General features: G+C 45.0%; 1 protein-coding gene across 6 annotated transcripts; it reads right to left on the reverse strand.

Annotated features, from left to right (window-relative positions):
• Positions 1 to 405: 405 nt before the first annotated feature.
• On the reverse strand, positions 406 to 15,030 carry LOC129049640 (nuclear pore complex-interacting protein family member B4-like). 6 transcript variants are annotated; one of them, XM_054529414.2, is made up of 9 exons: positions 14,293 to 15,029; positions 10,806 to 10,905; positions 10,504 to 10,642; positions 6,338 to 6,398; positions 6,193 to 6,228; positions 6,056 to 6,117; positions 5,844 to 5,938; positions 4,605 to 4,678; positions 406 to 2,838 (listed from the first exon to the last, which is right to left on the reverse strand). In XM_054529414.2, the coding sequence occupies exons 3-9, from the start codon at positions 10,596 to 10,598 to the stop codon at positions 1,543 to 1,545; spliced, it is 1,719 nt and encodes a 572-aa protein (XP_054385389.2). In that variant the 5' UTR covers positions 10,599 to 10,642; positions 10,806 to 10,905; positions 14,293 to 15,029; the 3' UTR covers positions 406 to 1,542. The 6 variants fall into 6 exon arrangements, with proteins under 6 accessions (XP_054385389.2, XP_063570814.1, XP_063570815.1 ...); XM_063714744.1 differs by having other exon boundaries at positions 6,056 to 6,228; positions 14,293 to 15,030; XM_063714745.1 differs by lacking the exon at positions 14,293 to 15,029 and having other exon boundaries at positions 4,605 to 4,675; positions 10,504 to 10,693; positions 10,806 to 10,899.
• Between the last annotated feature and the right edge of the window lie 636 nt (positions 15,031 to 15,666).

The following is a 15,666-nucleotide window of genomic DNA, read 5'->3' on the forward strand; positions in this document are numbered from 1 at the left end:
GAAACAGGGGTTTCAGAGAGCCCCCTGCTCTATGATCTATGGCCTTTCCCCCAGCCCCCTGCTCTCTGAAACAGCTGTGTCAACTCAGGGTTAAATGGATTAAGGGTGGTGCAAGATGTGCTTTGTTAAACAGATGCTTGAAGGCAGCATGCTCTTTAAGAGTCATCACCACTCCCTAATCTCAAGTACCCAGGGACACAAACACTGCAGAAGGCCGCAGGGACCTCTGCCTAGGAAAACCAGAGACCTTTGTTCATGTGTTTATCTCCTGACCTTCTCTCCACTATCATCCTATGACCCTGCCATATCCCCCTCTCCGAAAAACACCCAAGAATCATCAATAAATACTTCATAAAAAAAAATTTTTTCTGGAATTCACATTTTAAAAGTAAAAAACCAAACAGGTGAATTTAACTTTTATTTAACTCAATATATCCAAAATACCAAATATCATTTCAATATATAATAAATATAAAATTACTAGACTATTTTACAGTTTTTGGCCTTATGGCTTTGAAACGTGGTGTGTAATTTAAGCTTATAGCACATCTCAATTTGGACTATCGCATTTCAAGGCTCGGTAGTCACCTGTCATTAATGGCTACTGTATTGGGCATTAAAAGTCTAAGAACTTGTCTTCTGTAGTTTTCCTACATAGGGAGATAATTTCTGGGCAGTCTGTTGTCAGTATATGGCCCTTTGAAAATGATGCCTAGTTGTTATTGATACAGAATAAATTGGCCATTGGGCATTTGGTACCAAAAAAAAAAAAAAAAAAGCTTACTCTATACAGGCATTGGGGGCTAAGCAGTGAAAAAAATCTAAGCACCTACACTAAAGGAGTTTATAGTCAAAGTGACTGAAATACAAATAAACTAGCAGTTCTAACAGTGAGAAAAGCTTAGGGTTCTGGGAGTGGGGGAGTGATGAAAAAATGCGTATCATATGATAGGTGCACAATCAATACTTAAATGAATTTATGTGTTGTAAAAATGATCAATAAATTGAATCAACAACACACCAGGCCCCTTCCTGCCACAGAATAAAAAAAAACAAAAACAAAAAAACAAAAACAACAAAACAAAACAAAAAACAGTCAAAACAGTCAGGAGGTTTCTTGAGTCTCCTGATATCATCAGCTCGATGAAATGGTACAGGTCTCAGGTGACACTGGACGGGAGGTGTTTGTGGTCTCAGAAAATCATCAACTGGAGAAGGTGGAACAGGTACCAGAAGACACTCGGGAGGTGTCTTGAGGCTCAGAGAATCATCAACTGGAGAAGGTGGAAGGGGTGCGAAAAAACACTCAGGAGGTTCCTTGGGTCTCCTAAAATCATCAGCTTGAGGAAATGCTACAGGTCCCAGGCGACGCTCAATGGGAGGTGCCTGTGGTGTGAGAAAATCATCAACTGGAGAAGGTGGAAGGGGTACCAGAAGACACTCGGGAGGTGTCTTCAGACTCAGAGAATCATCAACTGGAGAAGGTGGAAGGGGTGCGGAAAGACACTCGGGAGGTTCCTTGGGTCTCCTAAAATCATCAGCTCAAGGAAATGCTACAGGTCCCAGGCGACGACGCTTGATGGGAGGTGCCTGTGGTGTGAGAAAATCATCAACTGGAGGTGGAAGGGGTACCAGAAGACACTCGGGAGGTGTCTTCAGGCTCAGAGAATCATCAACTGGAGAAGGTGGAAGGCGTGCAAAAAAACAGTCAGGAGGTTCCTTGGGTCTCCTAAAATCATCAGCTCGAGGAAATGCTACAGGTCCCAGGCGACGACGCTTGATGGGAGGTGCCTCTGTTGTGAGAAAATCATCAACTGGAGGTGGAAGGGGTACCAGAAGACACTCGGGAGGTGTCTTGAGGCTCAGAGAATCATCAACTGGAGAAGGTGGAAGTGGTACGAAAAAACAGTCGGGAGGTTCCTTGGGTCTCCTAAAATCATCAGCTCGAGGAAATGCTACAGGTCCCAGGCGACGACGCTTGATGGGAGGTGCCTGTGGTGTGAGAAAATCATCAACTGGAGGTGGAAGGGGTACCAGAAGACACTCGGGAGGTGTCTTCAGGCTCAGAGAATCATCAACTGGAGAAGGTGGAAGGCGTGCAAAAAAACAGTCAGGAGGTTCCTTGGGTCTCCTAAAATCATCAGCTCGAGGAAATGCTACAGGTCCCAGGCGACGACGCTTGATGGGAGGTGCCTGTGGTGTGAGAAAATCATCAACTGGAGAAGGTGGGAGGGGTACCAGAAGACATTCGGGAGGTGTCTTGAGGCTCAGAGAATCATCAACTGGAGAAGGTGGAAGGCGTGCAAAAAAACGGTCAGGAGGTTTCTTGGGTCTCCTAAAATCATCAGCTCGAGGAAATGCTACAGGTCCCAGGCGATGACGCTTGATGGGAGGTGCCTGTGGTGTGAGAAAATCATCAACTGGAGAAGGTGGAAGGGGTACCAGAACACACTCAGGAGGTGTCTTGAGGCTCAGAGAATCATCAACTGGAGAAGGGGAAATTGGTATGAAAAGACCCTCGGGAGGTGTCTTGAGTCTCGGAAAATCATCAGCTCGAGGAAGTGGATCAGGTCCCAGGGCACACTCGTCTTGAGGTGTCTCTCTTCTCAGAAAATCATCAGTTGTAGAATGTGGTTGAGGTCCTAGTGGACACTGTAGTCGAGAAAGAGTCAGCGGTCTCAGACATCCTTTAACTGATGGACGTGGTTGACCTCTCAGATCACACTGAATAGGAGGACGTGGCTTGCGGCCTATCCTTTTTCTTAAAGTTTCAGCCGGGAGGTAGGGCCGGTAGCGCAATCCTGAGGAATGATGGTGCTCCACTGCCACCATCCTGACCTGTAGGGCCAAAGGAGGATATATTCACACATATTCATTTGATGGACAAAATTACCGCCACCAACACAGGCTGCATCTTCTGTTGCTGGTGATAGATTTTTGCACCTTTCCACCCTCCAGGTTTCAAAATAGCAGTATCAGTGTCATAATATCACCCTTCCACTGAGTACTGCCCACAGCTGGGGAGTAAAGAAAAGTCATTGGGACACACTGTTGTCTCCACATGCCACTGTGTCTGTTTGCAAATGTAGGCAGGCTGGGGTCCTGCCCCAGGGAAGACAGAGTCATGACAGATTCATAACAGATTAATAAAGAAGCATGTTTGAGACACAGGAGTGTCTATGTCTATCCTCATTCCTCCCTCACAGCCAGCACCAGAGCATGTTTCTTGCACCAGGTCAACAGAGAGTAAGAGAGGCATGAAAAGCCCATTGTCCACACATGTTGCAGCTTCTTTTTGGAGAATGTTTTCCAGGCCTTTTATGTTCTGTCTCTGATTCTCAGAACTCTGCAAGGTCAGTGTGACCACCCTGCTCCAAATCTAAGAAAACAGAGGTTTCCAGAGGAAGGAGAATTTGTGCCCAGGGTCACACAGCTTGCAAGAGGCAGAGTGGAAGTAGATTCCAGCTCTGACTGCGGGACCCTCTCATTTCCCCTCTGTTTCCCTTCTTGACAAAGGATCTTCTTCACTCTGGAGGTGCCACCCATGAGAATAAAGAGCTCTGGAGAGATGTGGATTCCTGAAGAGCTTCAGGGGAGCTGGGAGAGGGATTTCTGACAGAACAATCTTACCTCAAGAAGTCAGTTAGACATGGCTGTAATATTTCTTTTCACTCCCAGGTAATACCAAATTGTAAGTGCACTAGGACATAAAGAATACTTTTTTCCATGGAAAAATGAGTGAGAATTCTAAACAAAGCAAGTTTGAAAACTGTGTTTCACTTCAAGTGTACAAGTCCCATCATGTGGAATCATAGGACTCGGCAGCTTTTCAAGGTACAGAGGCCACAGAAGAACCAGCTTAGCTGAGCATCATTTAAGGCCTTCATTTGGAATTGTCCCTGTAGGTAATAAGTTACATTCACTCTTCACTAATTTACAGTCAGGGCCTATTTGCTATTACAAATATGGAACTTCTGACACTTAGAATATTAGATCAGGGGCCCCATTGGGTGGGTATGAAGGTGTTTTTGCACAACACGGTTACCAACAGGGATGGGACTGTGATGAACTATGGAATTGGCCTTGTCAAAGAGCATTCAAAATTGCACAAAGCACAAATTAATGTTAGATTAATGCGTTTTCACTATTTTCACTTCTGGGAATACAGCAGATATTTCAAACGTTAATCACCTACATTATAGCAGAATGCAAACAAAATCACAGCAAAAGAAAATCCCACATATTTCGGAAATGAGACCCCACAACATCTTGGGTAAGGTGGATCAGTCAGAGTTCACCGCGCCATGAGACCTACAGTACTGGAGGTCAGTGGTGCCTCCTCGTGTTATTTCTGGAAACAGAACAGTAAAAGCCCTTCAGCCCTCGGTCCCTGAGCTTTTATGGATCCTGGAGGTGCCACCAACGATGATCAGCTGGGAATGGAGAAGCCTGAAAGCTCATGGAGAAGATTTTGCTTCTCAAGAAGTCGAGACAGAAAAGACACCACAGAACCCACAGAGCAGAGGCCAGGCCAGGAGAGGGCGTTGTCGGAAAAGACCAAAGTGTCCTGATATAAGAAGAGTGAAAACGTCCCCAGCATTTACCTTTGTCTTCTCTGTGTTTTCAGCTGGGACGCCGTTGCTGTTCCTCATGGGAACCGAATGAGGTCCTGAATCTGCTAAGGGCCAGAGAAGGGAATGGGGCTAAATCTGGCTTGCATGTTCTGTGCAGAATAACAAACCCTCCACACCCTCCGCTGCCATCTCACTCTCTGCCACACAGGTCCCTTACCAGAGGCACAGGGTTTATTGACCACATGCCTCAGAGGACTCTGGAGCCCTCTGGACCCTCATCCTTGAGGAAGATAACACAGAGCCCTGGTCCAGGGGTATTCTTAACTCTCAACAGGCTGTGAACAGGTCGGGCTCTAACCAGCTGGAAATGAGCTCTAAATCAGTACATATCAGAGGAAATCACTCATCATGTGAGCACAGACTCAAAATTAAAATAGGAACAGCCATGGTTGGAAGAATATCAATAAACCCTGGACAGGAACAGCACTGCTCCTCTTCTTCAAGCCATAGGGACATTTAAAATTCTGTGGATTCATAGTTAATCTAACTTTCATACCTGGCCAGGTATTATCAATACTTATGAACAGAAATGGACATAAAGAGATGAACAGTCATGAGAAAAGGTAAGAGCTACACAAATTAACTGGAAAGTTTTAGGGTTACACTTCAAATGTTAGGGGAGTAGGATTACATAGAAATTTAACTTACTAATGGAGTTATATAGTTGACAATAAACAACTTAAACAAAAAGAATGAAGGAAGTTCCAAGAAGTGTAAATAAATGCTTCTTTTCTTAAAGCAGATCTCAAGCTACAATATTGATCCATGAAGACATGGCCAGAAAATCTCTGCTCTCATCAGCACATGTGGCTCCCATTCTAAAGTGCTATTCTTGTTTTCTCAAGTGAAAGAAAAATAAATCCTTCACACTGAAACAAGGTGGAAATGGGAGCTGGCCCATCTGCCTTCTGGGTTCATCTCCTCAGTTAAAAGTAACCAAGACATCAGGGTGGGGCAATGTCCACAGTCAGTGGAGCGGCCTGAGCTCCACCATTCACAGGGGACTAGCCAAGAGCCATTCAGCTCGGGCACCTGAGAAAAATAGGGTCCTGCCACCCAGCGAGACAACTATTCTCTTTATAAGTGCTTGGAATTGTTTCCAGGAAACATAACAATCACCCCACCCAAGCCCTCATCCCCAAAAGGAGAAGCAGGGTGTGTGGGTTGTGCAGCAGAAATTAAGCGGCTGCCTTCACAGCAAGCTCCTACCCATCCAGAAAGGGTTCTCTAGGCCCAGTCGTCCCTGGACTGGCTCCTGACTCATGTGTCTCTCTGGGACTCTCTGCTTTTGCCTCATTTGACACCTAGAAGACAGAGAAAGAATTGACTTGAAGAATTAAAACACCAAGTTCTTTACTAGATGCTCAAAGCTTTATCTCAAAACAAAAACATCCTTTAAAATGTCCATCACAATGACCTACCTGTGCTGCTTGTAGGCAGCCTTCCTCTCTGCCTTCCCCCTTTGCAAGGCTTGAGCACAGAGCTGTGGGGAGAAAAATACATCCATGTCCTGTCCTGGCAGACTATGTCCAAAAGCAAGGAAAACAAACAAACTTACTGAGTTGGCAAGAGGCTTTCTTGCAGAACGGGTGATCTGAAAAAGCCAACACATGAGAAATTGAATGTTGAGAGAGTCTAAGGGCCATGGCATCATCTGCATCAGCACTGAACTATCGTGCAACTGCGGGGAGGAAGCTCCTTACTTTGCATCTGTAGTAGTCCTCTGCCCGCCGCCGCAACTCTTGCATGCGTTGAAACAGTTTCCTATGGATTACAATCACTTTCATCAGATAAAGCACCACTTTCAGGATGATTTTAAATAATCTGCCATGTTTCTGTTATCCTCACAACTGTACCCTTACACAATCTATCTATACCTAGAAAACGTATTTCAGATGGCTATAAGAGTACAGTCTGAGCCGGTCGCGGTGGCTGACGCCTGTAATCCCAGCACTCTGGGAGGCCGAGGCGGGTGGATCATGAGGTCAGGAGATTGAGAACATCATGGCTAATACAGTGAAACCCCATCTCTACTAAAAATACAAAAAATTAGCCGGGCATGGTGGCAGGCACCTGTCATCCCAGCTACTCGGGAGGCTGAGGCAGGGGAATCACTTGAACCTGGGAGGCGGAGGTTGCAGTGAGCCAAGATCACGTCATTGCACTCCAGGCTGGGTGACAGAGCGAGACTCCACCTCAGAAAAAATAACAAAAACAAAAACAAAAACAAAAACAAAAACAGTACAGTCTGATCCAAACTGTTGCTGTATTGATTCGTCCTCTTTTGCTTACTGCCTGCTGACTTCTGAGTTGACAATTTCCTTCCCCATTCTCAGTATATCCCTAATTCGTCCTTCATTGAGCATCTTTTATCAGAAAGCTCTATTCTCTTTGTATTAATATCCTTGCCGTGTTTCACAGGGCAGAAACAGCTGGGCTTATAAACAGGCATAGTCCTTTTGAAGGATGTGGTTGATCCTACAACAACACACTTTCCTAAGGATGACAACAACTCACTCCACCCCTAGAATGGCTGGTAACCGAGTTTCCACACAGTCTAGCTGGCAATGGGGTCAGGAGATGTTTTGCTACTTCACATCTTTTGGTCACTGGTAAACCTTAAGGTACTTTGTTTTCTGTTTTGTCAACTCTCTCTCTCTCTCTCGATATGTCTTCTGACCATTTGTTTCTATTTCTGCATTTACTGGGTCTAAACATTCTACAAAGGTTAAAAACAACATTCCAATGGGGGTTTCCCAAGAGGGGGGGTTCCCAAGAGGGGGGTTTCCCAAGAGGGTGGGGTTCAGTTTCTGAACTCAAGGTAGGTATGTATTTCTTTCATCTCCAATTTCCCATTCTCCTCTGCCTCTGATAGCTGCCTCTCATTTTCTGCTTGCTCACATTCTTTCATGTTTTGTTTCCTGAGATTAGAAGGGAGGGAAATGCACACTCAAGCTCCACCAGCCCATGTGGGATTCCCTCTGCCCTTCTGGCATCTGAAGGCTGTGATTCAAAGAGCCCCCCTGCAACCTTCCCATAAATGAACCAACTGATTCTCACAACCAAAGGGAGAATTGACACCTCCCATTGAGGGACAAAGAAAAATCACACTCTGGCCTGCTGGCAAGTCACCTGTCATTTCCAGCTCATCTTCATAGTTCTATAGTTAGTCCTATTCTTTAGTAAATAAAGACTATTAAAAGCTTCTATGAGGTGCACTATGTGTGTCTCTGGGGTCAGTCTTGTGCTTGACACAGCAAAAGCTCATTTTACTTCAGTGTGAAAAACCAGACCTCACCAACTCATCACAACTAACTCCATCGGAAGCAGAGGATTGCTCCTCATCTGACTCCTCCTGTGGGAGACCTGATTCTCAGTCAGAGGATGATGGTGGAACTGAGACCATCAGCCATAGAGAGATCCTTCCAGAATATGGTGTCATTAACCCTGCAGTTCACTACTGCACTTTGCCATGATTCAGGACTGGAACTCTTGTCATCGACTTTAAAGATCCTGGTTGAGAGAAAAGGCAATCTGAATGCTGGGCGCATCTATTGAATTAGAAATGATTGGAATGGCTCCTAAGTCAGGGTGTTATGTCCTGAAAATAGATGACAACTGCAAACCATCCACCCTGGTGTTGACCGACTGTAACAAGGTTCCGTTCACAGAGAGTGAGGGCAGAAAAAGGAAATGACCTAAAAAGGCAAGCTTGCTGTGTTGCCCTCACACCACTTGATTCATGGTCCTGATCCTAAGGACCTCACCTGATACTTGGTTTTATAGGAAGGATGTGTAAAATTCCCAGAATGCTAGGAAACAGGGACAAAAACACTTCAAAGAGAAAGTTAATAAACTTGTTTCTGACCACAGGGCATCCTTCAGCACATGCTGTCTGGAGTGGCCTCAAACAAGGAGTGTGTGGTGAGGTGCTGAGAATGCAATGGGAGCAGGGTCCTGTCCCCACGCTAAATGAGCTCACAGATTAATGCAAATGAGAAGCCAGTGAGGACCTCACTACTCCTGCTGTGCACTTGGGAACTACAAACACAAAACCTGACTCTGGAGGGAAGCTAAGGAAGCATTCTAATCTTGAGTTGGCATAAGTGCATCTGAAGCTTCCAATCTCCGATGAGAACAATGGGGGACACCAAACAGAATATAAAACCCATGATTGAATACATCAAATTGCTAACATGGCAGTAAACAGACATGAGGTCAAGATGGAGAAGAAGGAAACCCAGGACGAAAGACATCCTCGCATTTGGAACCCATTTCCCTGAGTTTCATTGCTGAATTCCAGAAGGGACTACTGAGATGCAAAGAAGCAGAGCAGCTTTTGCACACATGCATGCGATTAGATGAAAACCAAGTGGATTGAGGGTCTGCCAATGAAAGCAACCCGTACTGAAGTCCACTGGCTCTGGTTGAGACCCAGAAGAGTCACACATCAGAACAGAGGTGGATAGGAAATACCTGGCCTTTGTAGGGACGGAGCCTGCACTGATGACCTCAATTGCAGCCTGTATGGAGGACCCCTGACCATCCCCCAGAAGTAGACTCCCATCTCTTCTGCAGCAAGATAACATGCTACTAGGTCTCAATTCATTGCTAAATATTTTTTAACAAGTATCTCACATTTAACAAAAAAAGATCAGTCATATGGCAGCAAAATACAATGTAATATGACCAAAATGTGAAAGACTGTGAAAATGAATCTGGAGGTGACCCAAGCATTGAATTCAACAATCCAGGCTGGGTGCGGTGGCTCACGCTGGGAGGCTGAGGCAGGCGGATCACCTGAGGTCAGGAGTTCAAGACTAGCCTGGCCAACATGGTGAACCCCTGTCTCTACTAAAAATACAAAAATTGGGCTGGGCACAGTGGCTCACGCCTGTAATCCCAGCACATTGGGAGGCCGAGGTGTGTGGATCATGACGTCAGGAGTTCTAGACCAGCCTGGCCAATATGGTGAAACTCCGCCTCTACTTAAAATACAAAAATTATCCGGGCGTGGTGGCATATGCCTGTAGTCCCAGCTACTCAAGAGGCTAGGGATAAGAATCGCTTGAACCTGGGAGGCGGAGGTTGCAGTGAGCCAAGATCACCCCACTGCACTCTAGCCTGGGTGACAGAGTGAGACTCTGTCTCAAAAACAAAAAAAAAAATTGGCTGAGTGTGGTGGCACACACCTGTAATCCAAGCTACTTGGGAGGCTGAGGCAGAATTGCTTCAACCTGAGAGGCAGAGGTTGCAGTGAGCCAAGATTGTGCCATAGCACTCCAGCCTGGGCAACAGAGCGAGACTCTATCTCAAAATTTAAAAAAAAAAAAAAGGCTGGGTGTGGTGGCTCACACCTCTAATCCCAGCACTTTGGGAGGCTGAGGCAGGTGGATCACCTGAGGTCAGAAGTTCGAGACCAGCCTGAACAACATGGCGAAACCCCATCTCTAGTAAAAATACAAAAATTAGCTGGGTGTGGTGGTGGGCTCCTGTAATCCCAGCTACTTGGGAGGCTGAGGCAGGAGAATTGCTTGAACCCAAAAGGCAGTGAGCTGAGATTGTGCCATTGCACTACAGCCTGGGCAACAAGAGCAAAGCTCCGTCTCAGGAAAAAAAAAAAAAGAGAGAAAGGAAAACCAATGCCAGTACTAGCACCTCCTCTTCCCCCGAAAAAATTACAAACAAGAATGTAGGAAGGGAAAGGAATTATACAGATTAAACTAATCAAGCAGAAAGGACAAACTCAATTTTGAACCCACTGAATTTGCCACAAATATTGTAGAAAATATTCTCAAGGACTTTACAGTTGTCTACTTTGATTGGCACATGGTTCATACAACAGTATTTCTGTCAAGGCACATCTTACTTTTTTTTGGCAGTCTTCCTATGTCCATTGATTTTGTAATGACTGTTGACATTCTTTGTCACCTTATGGACTTCAGCTCGAACTTTGGCTTCCATATGTCTCTGTGAAGTAAAGAGGTCTTCTAGGCCAATTTTAATTCCTGGAAAGGAAGAAACCCCTTTCTTTGTGTGCATACAGATGGACCTCGGCCCTTGGTGAGAGTGAGGAGAGGAGAAGGTGAGAAACCTGAGGGCAAGAAGCTGTTCTTTCCCTTTCCAGGGCAAACTCATTTCCACACTATGGGGACTCCAACAGAGCCATACCTTCCTGGCTATGGCTATTGGACCTCCAGGCTTTCCGCTGTACATCCGTGGATCCGTCATGTACATTTTGTGACTTTAAGACAGTCTTGAGGAAAGACACCTAGGAAATAATAATTTAAGAATGATGGCTGGGCATGCTGGCTCATGCCTATAATCCCAGCACTTTGGGAGGCCGAGGCGGGTGGACCACGGGGTCAGGAGTTCAAGACCAGCCTGGCCAAGATGGTGAAACCCCGTCTCTACTAAAAATACCAAAATTAGCTGGGCATGGCAGCTGGCGCCTGTAATCCGAGCTACTCGGGAGGCTGAGGCAGAGAACCATTTGAAGCCGGGAGGCGGAGGTTGCAGTGAGCCGAGATCACCAAGAGGTGGTGCATGCCTGTAATCCCAACTAGTCGGGAGGCTAAGGCAGGAGAATCACTTGAACCCAGGAGGAAAGTGTTGTAGTGAGCTGAGATTGTGCCATTGCACTCCAACCTGGGCAACAAGATTGAAACTCTGTCTCAAAAAAAAAAAAAAAAAAAATAGGCCAGGTGCGGTAGCTCACGCCTGTAATCCCAGCACTTTGGGAGGCCGAGGCAGGTGAATCACAAGATCAAGAGATGGTGACCATCCTGGCCAACATGGTGAAACCCCGTCTCTACTAAAAATGCAAAAATTAGCTGAGCATAGTGGTGCATGCCTGTAGTCCCAGCTACTCCGGAGGCTGAGGCAGGAGAACTGCTTGAACCCGGGAGGCAGAGGTTGCAGTAAGTCGAGATCACACCACTGCACTCCAGCCTGGTGACAGAGTGAGACTCCGTCTCAAAAAAAAAAAAAAAAAAAAAAAAAGACATGAATATACTTCACACAACTGAACTGTACACTTCAACACGGTTAGATGGTAATTATCATGTTGTAAGTATTTTACCACAGGTTAACATGTTTCACAACTTGAAAAGGAAGTAATTACCTTTAGATCTCCGAGTTCTAGAATTTGTAACATTTCACCCCCTGCTCCTTCCTGATCTGCACTGGAGCATCTTCCTTCTATCCCTGCTCTACTCAGAGTCCACTTTCCCTTCCCTCACATCAGCTTCATTGAGGCTGGTTTGAACCTAACGCAAAACATTCTCAATAACGACTGAATTCCCACGAAGATTTCCATATTATCACAGTATGCTTTTAATCTTCTAAGATATTAAATATTTGTTCTCATCATAGCTAAAATGCAATGAAAATCTCATCTCAGATGTGGGTCAGATACCTATGAATCTCCTGAGGTAGTCATTGAAATAACTTTTTTTTTTTGAGACGGAGTGTCACTCTCACCCATGCTGAAGTGCAGTGGCGCTACCTTGGCTCATGGCAACCTCCACCTCCCAGACTCAAGCGGTTCTTGTGCCTCAGCCTCCCAAGTAGCTGGGATTACGGGTGCCCGCTACCATGCCTGGCTAATTTTTGTCTTTTTAGTAGAGATGGGGTTTCACCATGTTGGCCCATCTGGTCTTGAACTCCTGACCTCAAGTGATCCACCTGCCTCAGTCTCCCAAAGTGCTGGGATTACAGGCATGAGCCACCACACCTGGCCTGAAATAATATCTTTCAAATTCTTTGCAGAATTTGTTCTTTTCTGATTTCTGCACATAGGATAAAAAACAAAACATGTACTAGGATTTCGAGAGAAGCATGGGTAATCTAAAAAGATGAAAGAGCAACCACATCTATCCCACAGCTACTGCTAGATTTCATAGGAAAGGTAGCTGGCCCAGTTTGGAGCTAGGAGGAATGTCAAACACATGAAGAAATGAGAAGCAAGGAAATGCCATCATGCATGAATGCTTCATGGCACCCATGATGTCCCTGCTTAGGAGGTAGTGGTATAGATGACTAGATGATAAGGACAAAGATGAGAAGGTGTGAAGTTGTCCAAGTCCAACAGCTCAACTGAACTTTCCTAAATGGAATTTTTAAAAAGTGGTGAATTTAAAAACTTTCCCCGGCTCACGTGGTGGCTGACGCTTGTAATCCCAGCACTTTGGGAGGCTGAGGCGGGCGGATCATTTGAGGTCGGGTTTTGAGACTAGCCTGGCCAACATGGTAAAACCCCGACTCTACTAAAAATACAAAAATTAGCTGGGCATGGTGGTGGGCACCTGTAATCCCAGCTACCTGAGAGGCTGAGGCAGGGGAATCACTTGAAGCCAGGAGGTGGAGGTTGCAGTGAGCCAAGATCACACCATTATACTCCAGCCTGGGCAACACAGGGAGACTCATCTTGGGGCTGGGGAAAAAAAAAAATCTTCCTCCAATTTATACCAAAAATTCCCTCTTCAGGACTAAGTGGCATAGAGAATGTTAAACGTTCCTCGATAGCTTCATAACTCATATATTTTCTGTTTTCTACATATCTTGAAAGGCAGTGCCAAATGACGTGTAATTATCTAGGTGGTAAAACTGAAACATACTTCCTCTTCCCTTGAATATAAAAAAGCATTGTGGTATTAGTACTTTTATCTTGGATCATTGTTCAGAAGGAGGTTCAGCCCCCAGACAACCACATTTTTACTGCCATGAATGGCAAGAGAAAATGTAGAGCTCAACTTACCCAATGGAAAAAAGGCTCAAAAGACAAATTATGGCACAACTTAGCAGCCAAATTCTTACCAAGTACAGACTTTTGACATACTGATCTCTCTCCAGTTGCAACTGGGAACATGCACCTTGAATGATGTCATTCAAAATTACCCTGCCCAGACACACTTTTCATTGATTCTCTGGAGGGCAGTTCTAAGAGATTCTCTGGGGCTTTCTCTGCATCATGAGATGCAGTGCAGTTCTGCCCTTCACCTTCTGGCAGTTTGTCACCTCATCCCTATGACCTCAGAGGAACTTGGTCTCAGGCCAATTGTTTGTTCCTTGAGCTCTTCCATTTCCCCTAAAAATCATTTGCTGCCCCTCTAAATGGCCTACATCTCCATCTATCTCCCTCTTCCCTCAGAAGAGGGTGCTCTTTAAGCATCAACCATCCAGCCCTTCTAGCAGTCTCATTTTTCAGCTGGTTCCCATGTTTATGCCTGTTCTATGTTTTTCTTCTCCTGTTAAGCTGTCTGTTGTCAGCTCATTTCTGCAGTGAATCTTCAGAGAGGAGACTGGAAGCTTTCCTTCCACCCTTATGGTAGAACTATAGAGCGGAAGAGTTTAGAAAGAATTTCCTATTTAAGTGATGAAACCTCATACTCCATTTCTGATAAATAACACTAAGGTTAAAAAAAGTTATTTTTGACCAAAAGCTCTGTTGACATTTTATTAAACAAACACCAACCTATTTAATTTTCATAATGTAAATGGCAGATATTTTCATAATTCTTATGCTAATAAATCATTTCCCTGATTTTTTGGGTAAAACCACATATTCATAATGAAGTCCAGAAACGTGAATTGTTTTAAATAATTTCTTCTTATTTTTGATTACAAGTATACCTCTACAGAAAGTTAGTATACTCACACAAAGGCTAGTTTTCCAGAGGAAAATAGCAAGTGTAGAAATTCCCAGAAACACAATAATGATAACTATCCAAGGAATTCCACAAAAGTCAGTCCCAGGATGAAAATGATCAGGTGGAGAATTGATAACCTGGAATAATAATAGTTGAAATAATGAAAAGGTCAATGACACTGACAATATTTCACTCAGAAAGAATCATCCTTAGAAACCGTCAACCTCCTCCAAAAGGTAACCACATCCCTCAGATATCACCGTGGGATTCCATTGCTACAAAAAAGAACAGAAGTTAGAAGTCTCGTGTTTTTCAGATGGCTGGTAGTGTTTTTAGGCATTGCAAATGTGGGGTGTCATCTTTCTTGGTATAAAGCAGGGATATCCAATCTTTTGGCTTCCCTGGCTATATTAAAAGAAGCAAAGTTGTCTTGAGCCACACATAACATACACTAACACTAACAATAGCTGATGATCTAAAAAAATCTCCCTTTTTTTTTTTTTTTTTTTTTTGGAGACAGTGTTCCGCTCCGCTCAGTCGTCCAGGCTGGAGTGCAGTGGTGCAATCTCGGCTCACTGCAACCTCCAGCTCCTGGGCTCAAGCCATTCTCCTCCCTCAGCCTCCCGAGTAGCTGAGATTACAGGTCTCTGCCACCATGCCCGACTAATTTTTGTATTTTTAGTAGAGATGAGGTTTCACCATGTTGGCCAGGCTGGTCTCAAACTCCTGACAGGCGATCTGCCTGCCTCGGCCTCCCAAACTGCTGGAGGGAATACAGGTGTGAGCCACCATGCCCGGCCATTTTTTTGCTTTTGTTTTTGTTTGTTGTTTGTTTTTGAGATGGGGTCTCACTCTGTCACCCAGGCTGGAGTGCAGTGGTGTGCTCTCGGCTCATTGCAACCTCTGACTCTCAGGTTCAAGTGATTCTCCTGCCTCAGCCTCCTGAGTAGCTGGGAGTACAGGTGCCTGACAGTGCACTCAGCAAATTTTTGTATTTTTTGTGGAGATAGGATTTTGCCATGTTGGCCAGGGTGGTCTCAAACTCCTGACCTCAGGTAATCTGCCCGCCTCAGCCTCCCAAAGTGCTGGGATTACAGGCAAGAGCCACTGCGCCTGGCCAAAATCTCATAATGTTTTAAGAAAGTTTACAAATTTGTGTTGAACTGCATTCAAAACTGTCCTGGGCCACACGCAGCCCATCACTCATGGGTAAGACAAGCTAAGTATAAAGTAATTATCTTATCTTTTCTTTTCTGTTTTGAGACAAAGTCTTGCTCTGTTACCCAGGCTAGATTGCAGTGGCATGATCTCAGGTCACTGCAACCTCTGCCTCCCGGGTTCAAGCGATTCTCCTGCCTCAGCCTACTGAGTAACTGGGATTA

This window comes from Pongo abelii, chromosome 14 (assembly GCF_028885655.2).
Source record: "Pongo abelii isolate AG06213 chromosome 14, NHGRI_mPonAbe1-v2.0_pri, whole genome shotgun sequence".
Classification (NCBI taxonomy): Eukaryota; Metazoa; Chordata; class Mammalia; order Primates; family Hominidae; genus Pongo; species Pongo abelii.

What these genes read in the sequence shown, in the direction of transcription:
- LOC129049640 (XM_063714746.1), bottom strand. Translation starts at nt 10,676, where the DNA reads ATGCACACAAAGAAAGGGGTTTCTTCCTTTCCAGGAATTAAAATTGGC. An exon ending in AGGAAGACTGCCAAAAAAAA is followed by an intron (nt 6,399 to 10,503) that starts GTAAGATGTGCC and finishes TGTAATCCATAG; the next exon opens with GAAACTGTTTCAACGCATGC. An exon ending in AAAACACAGAGAAGACAAAG is followed by an intron (nt 2,839 to 4,604) that starts GTAAATGCTGGG and finishes TTGGCCCTACAG; the next exon opens with GTCAGGATGGTGGCAGTGGA.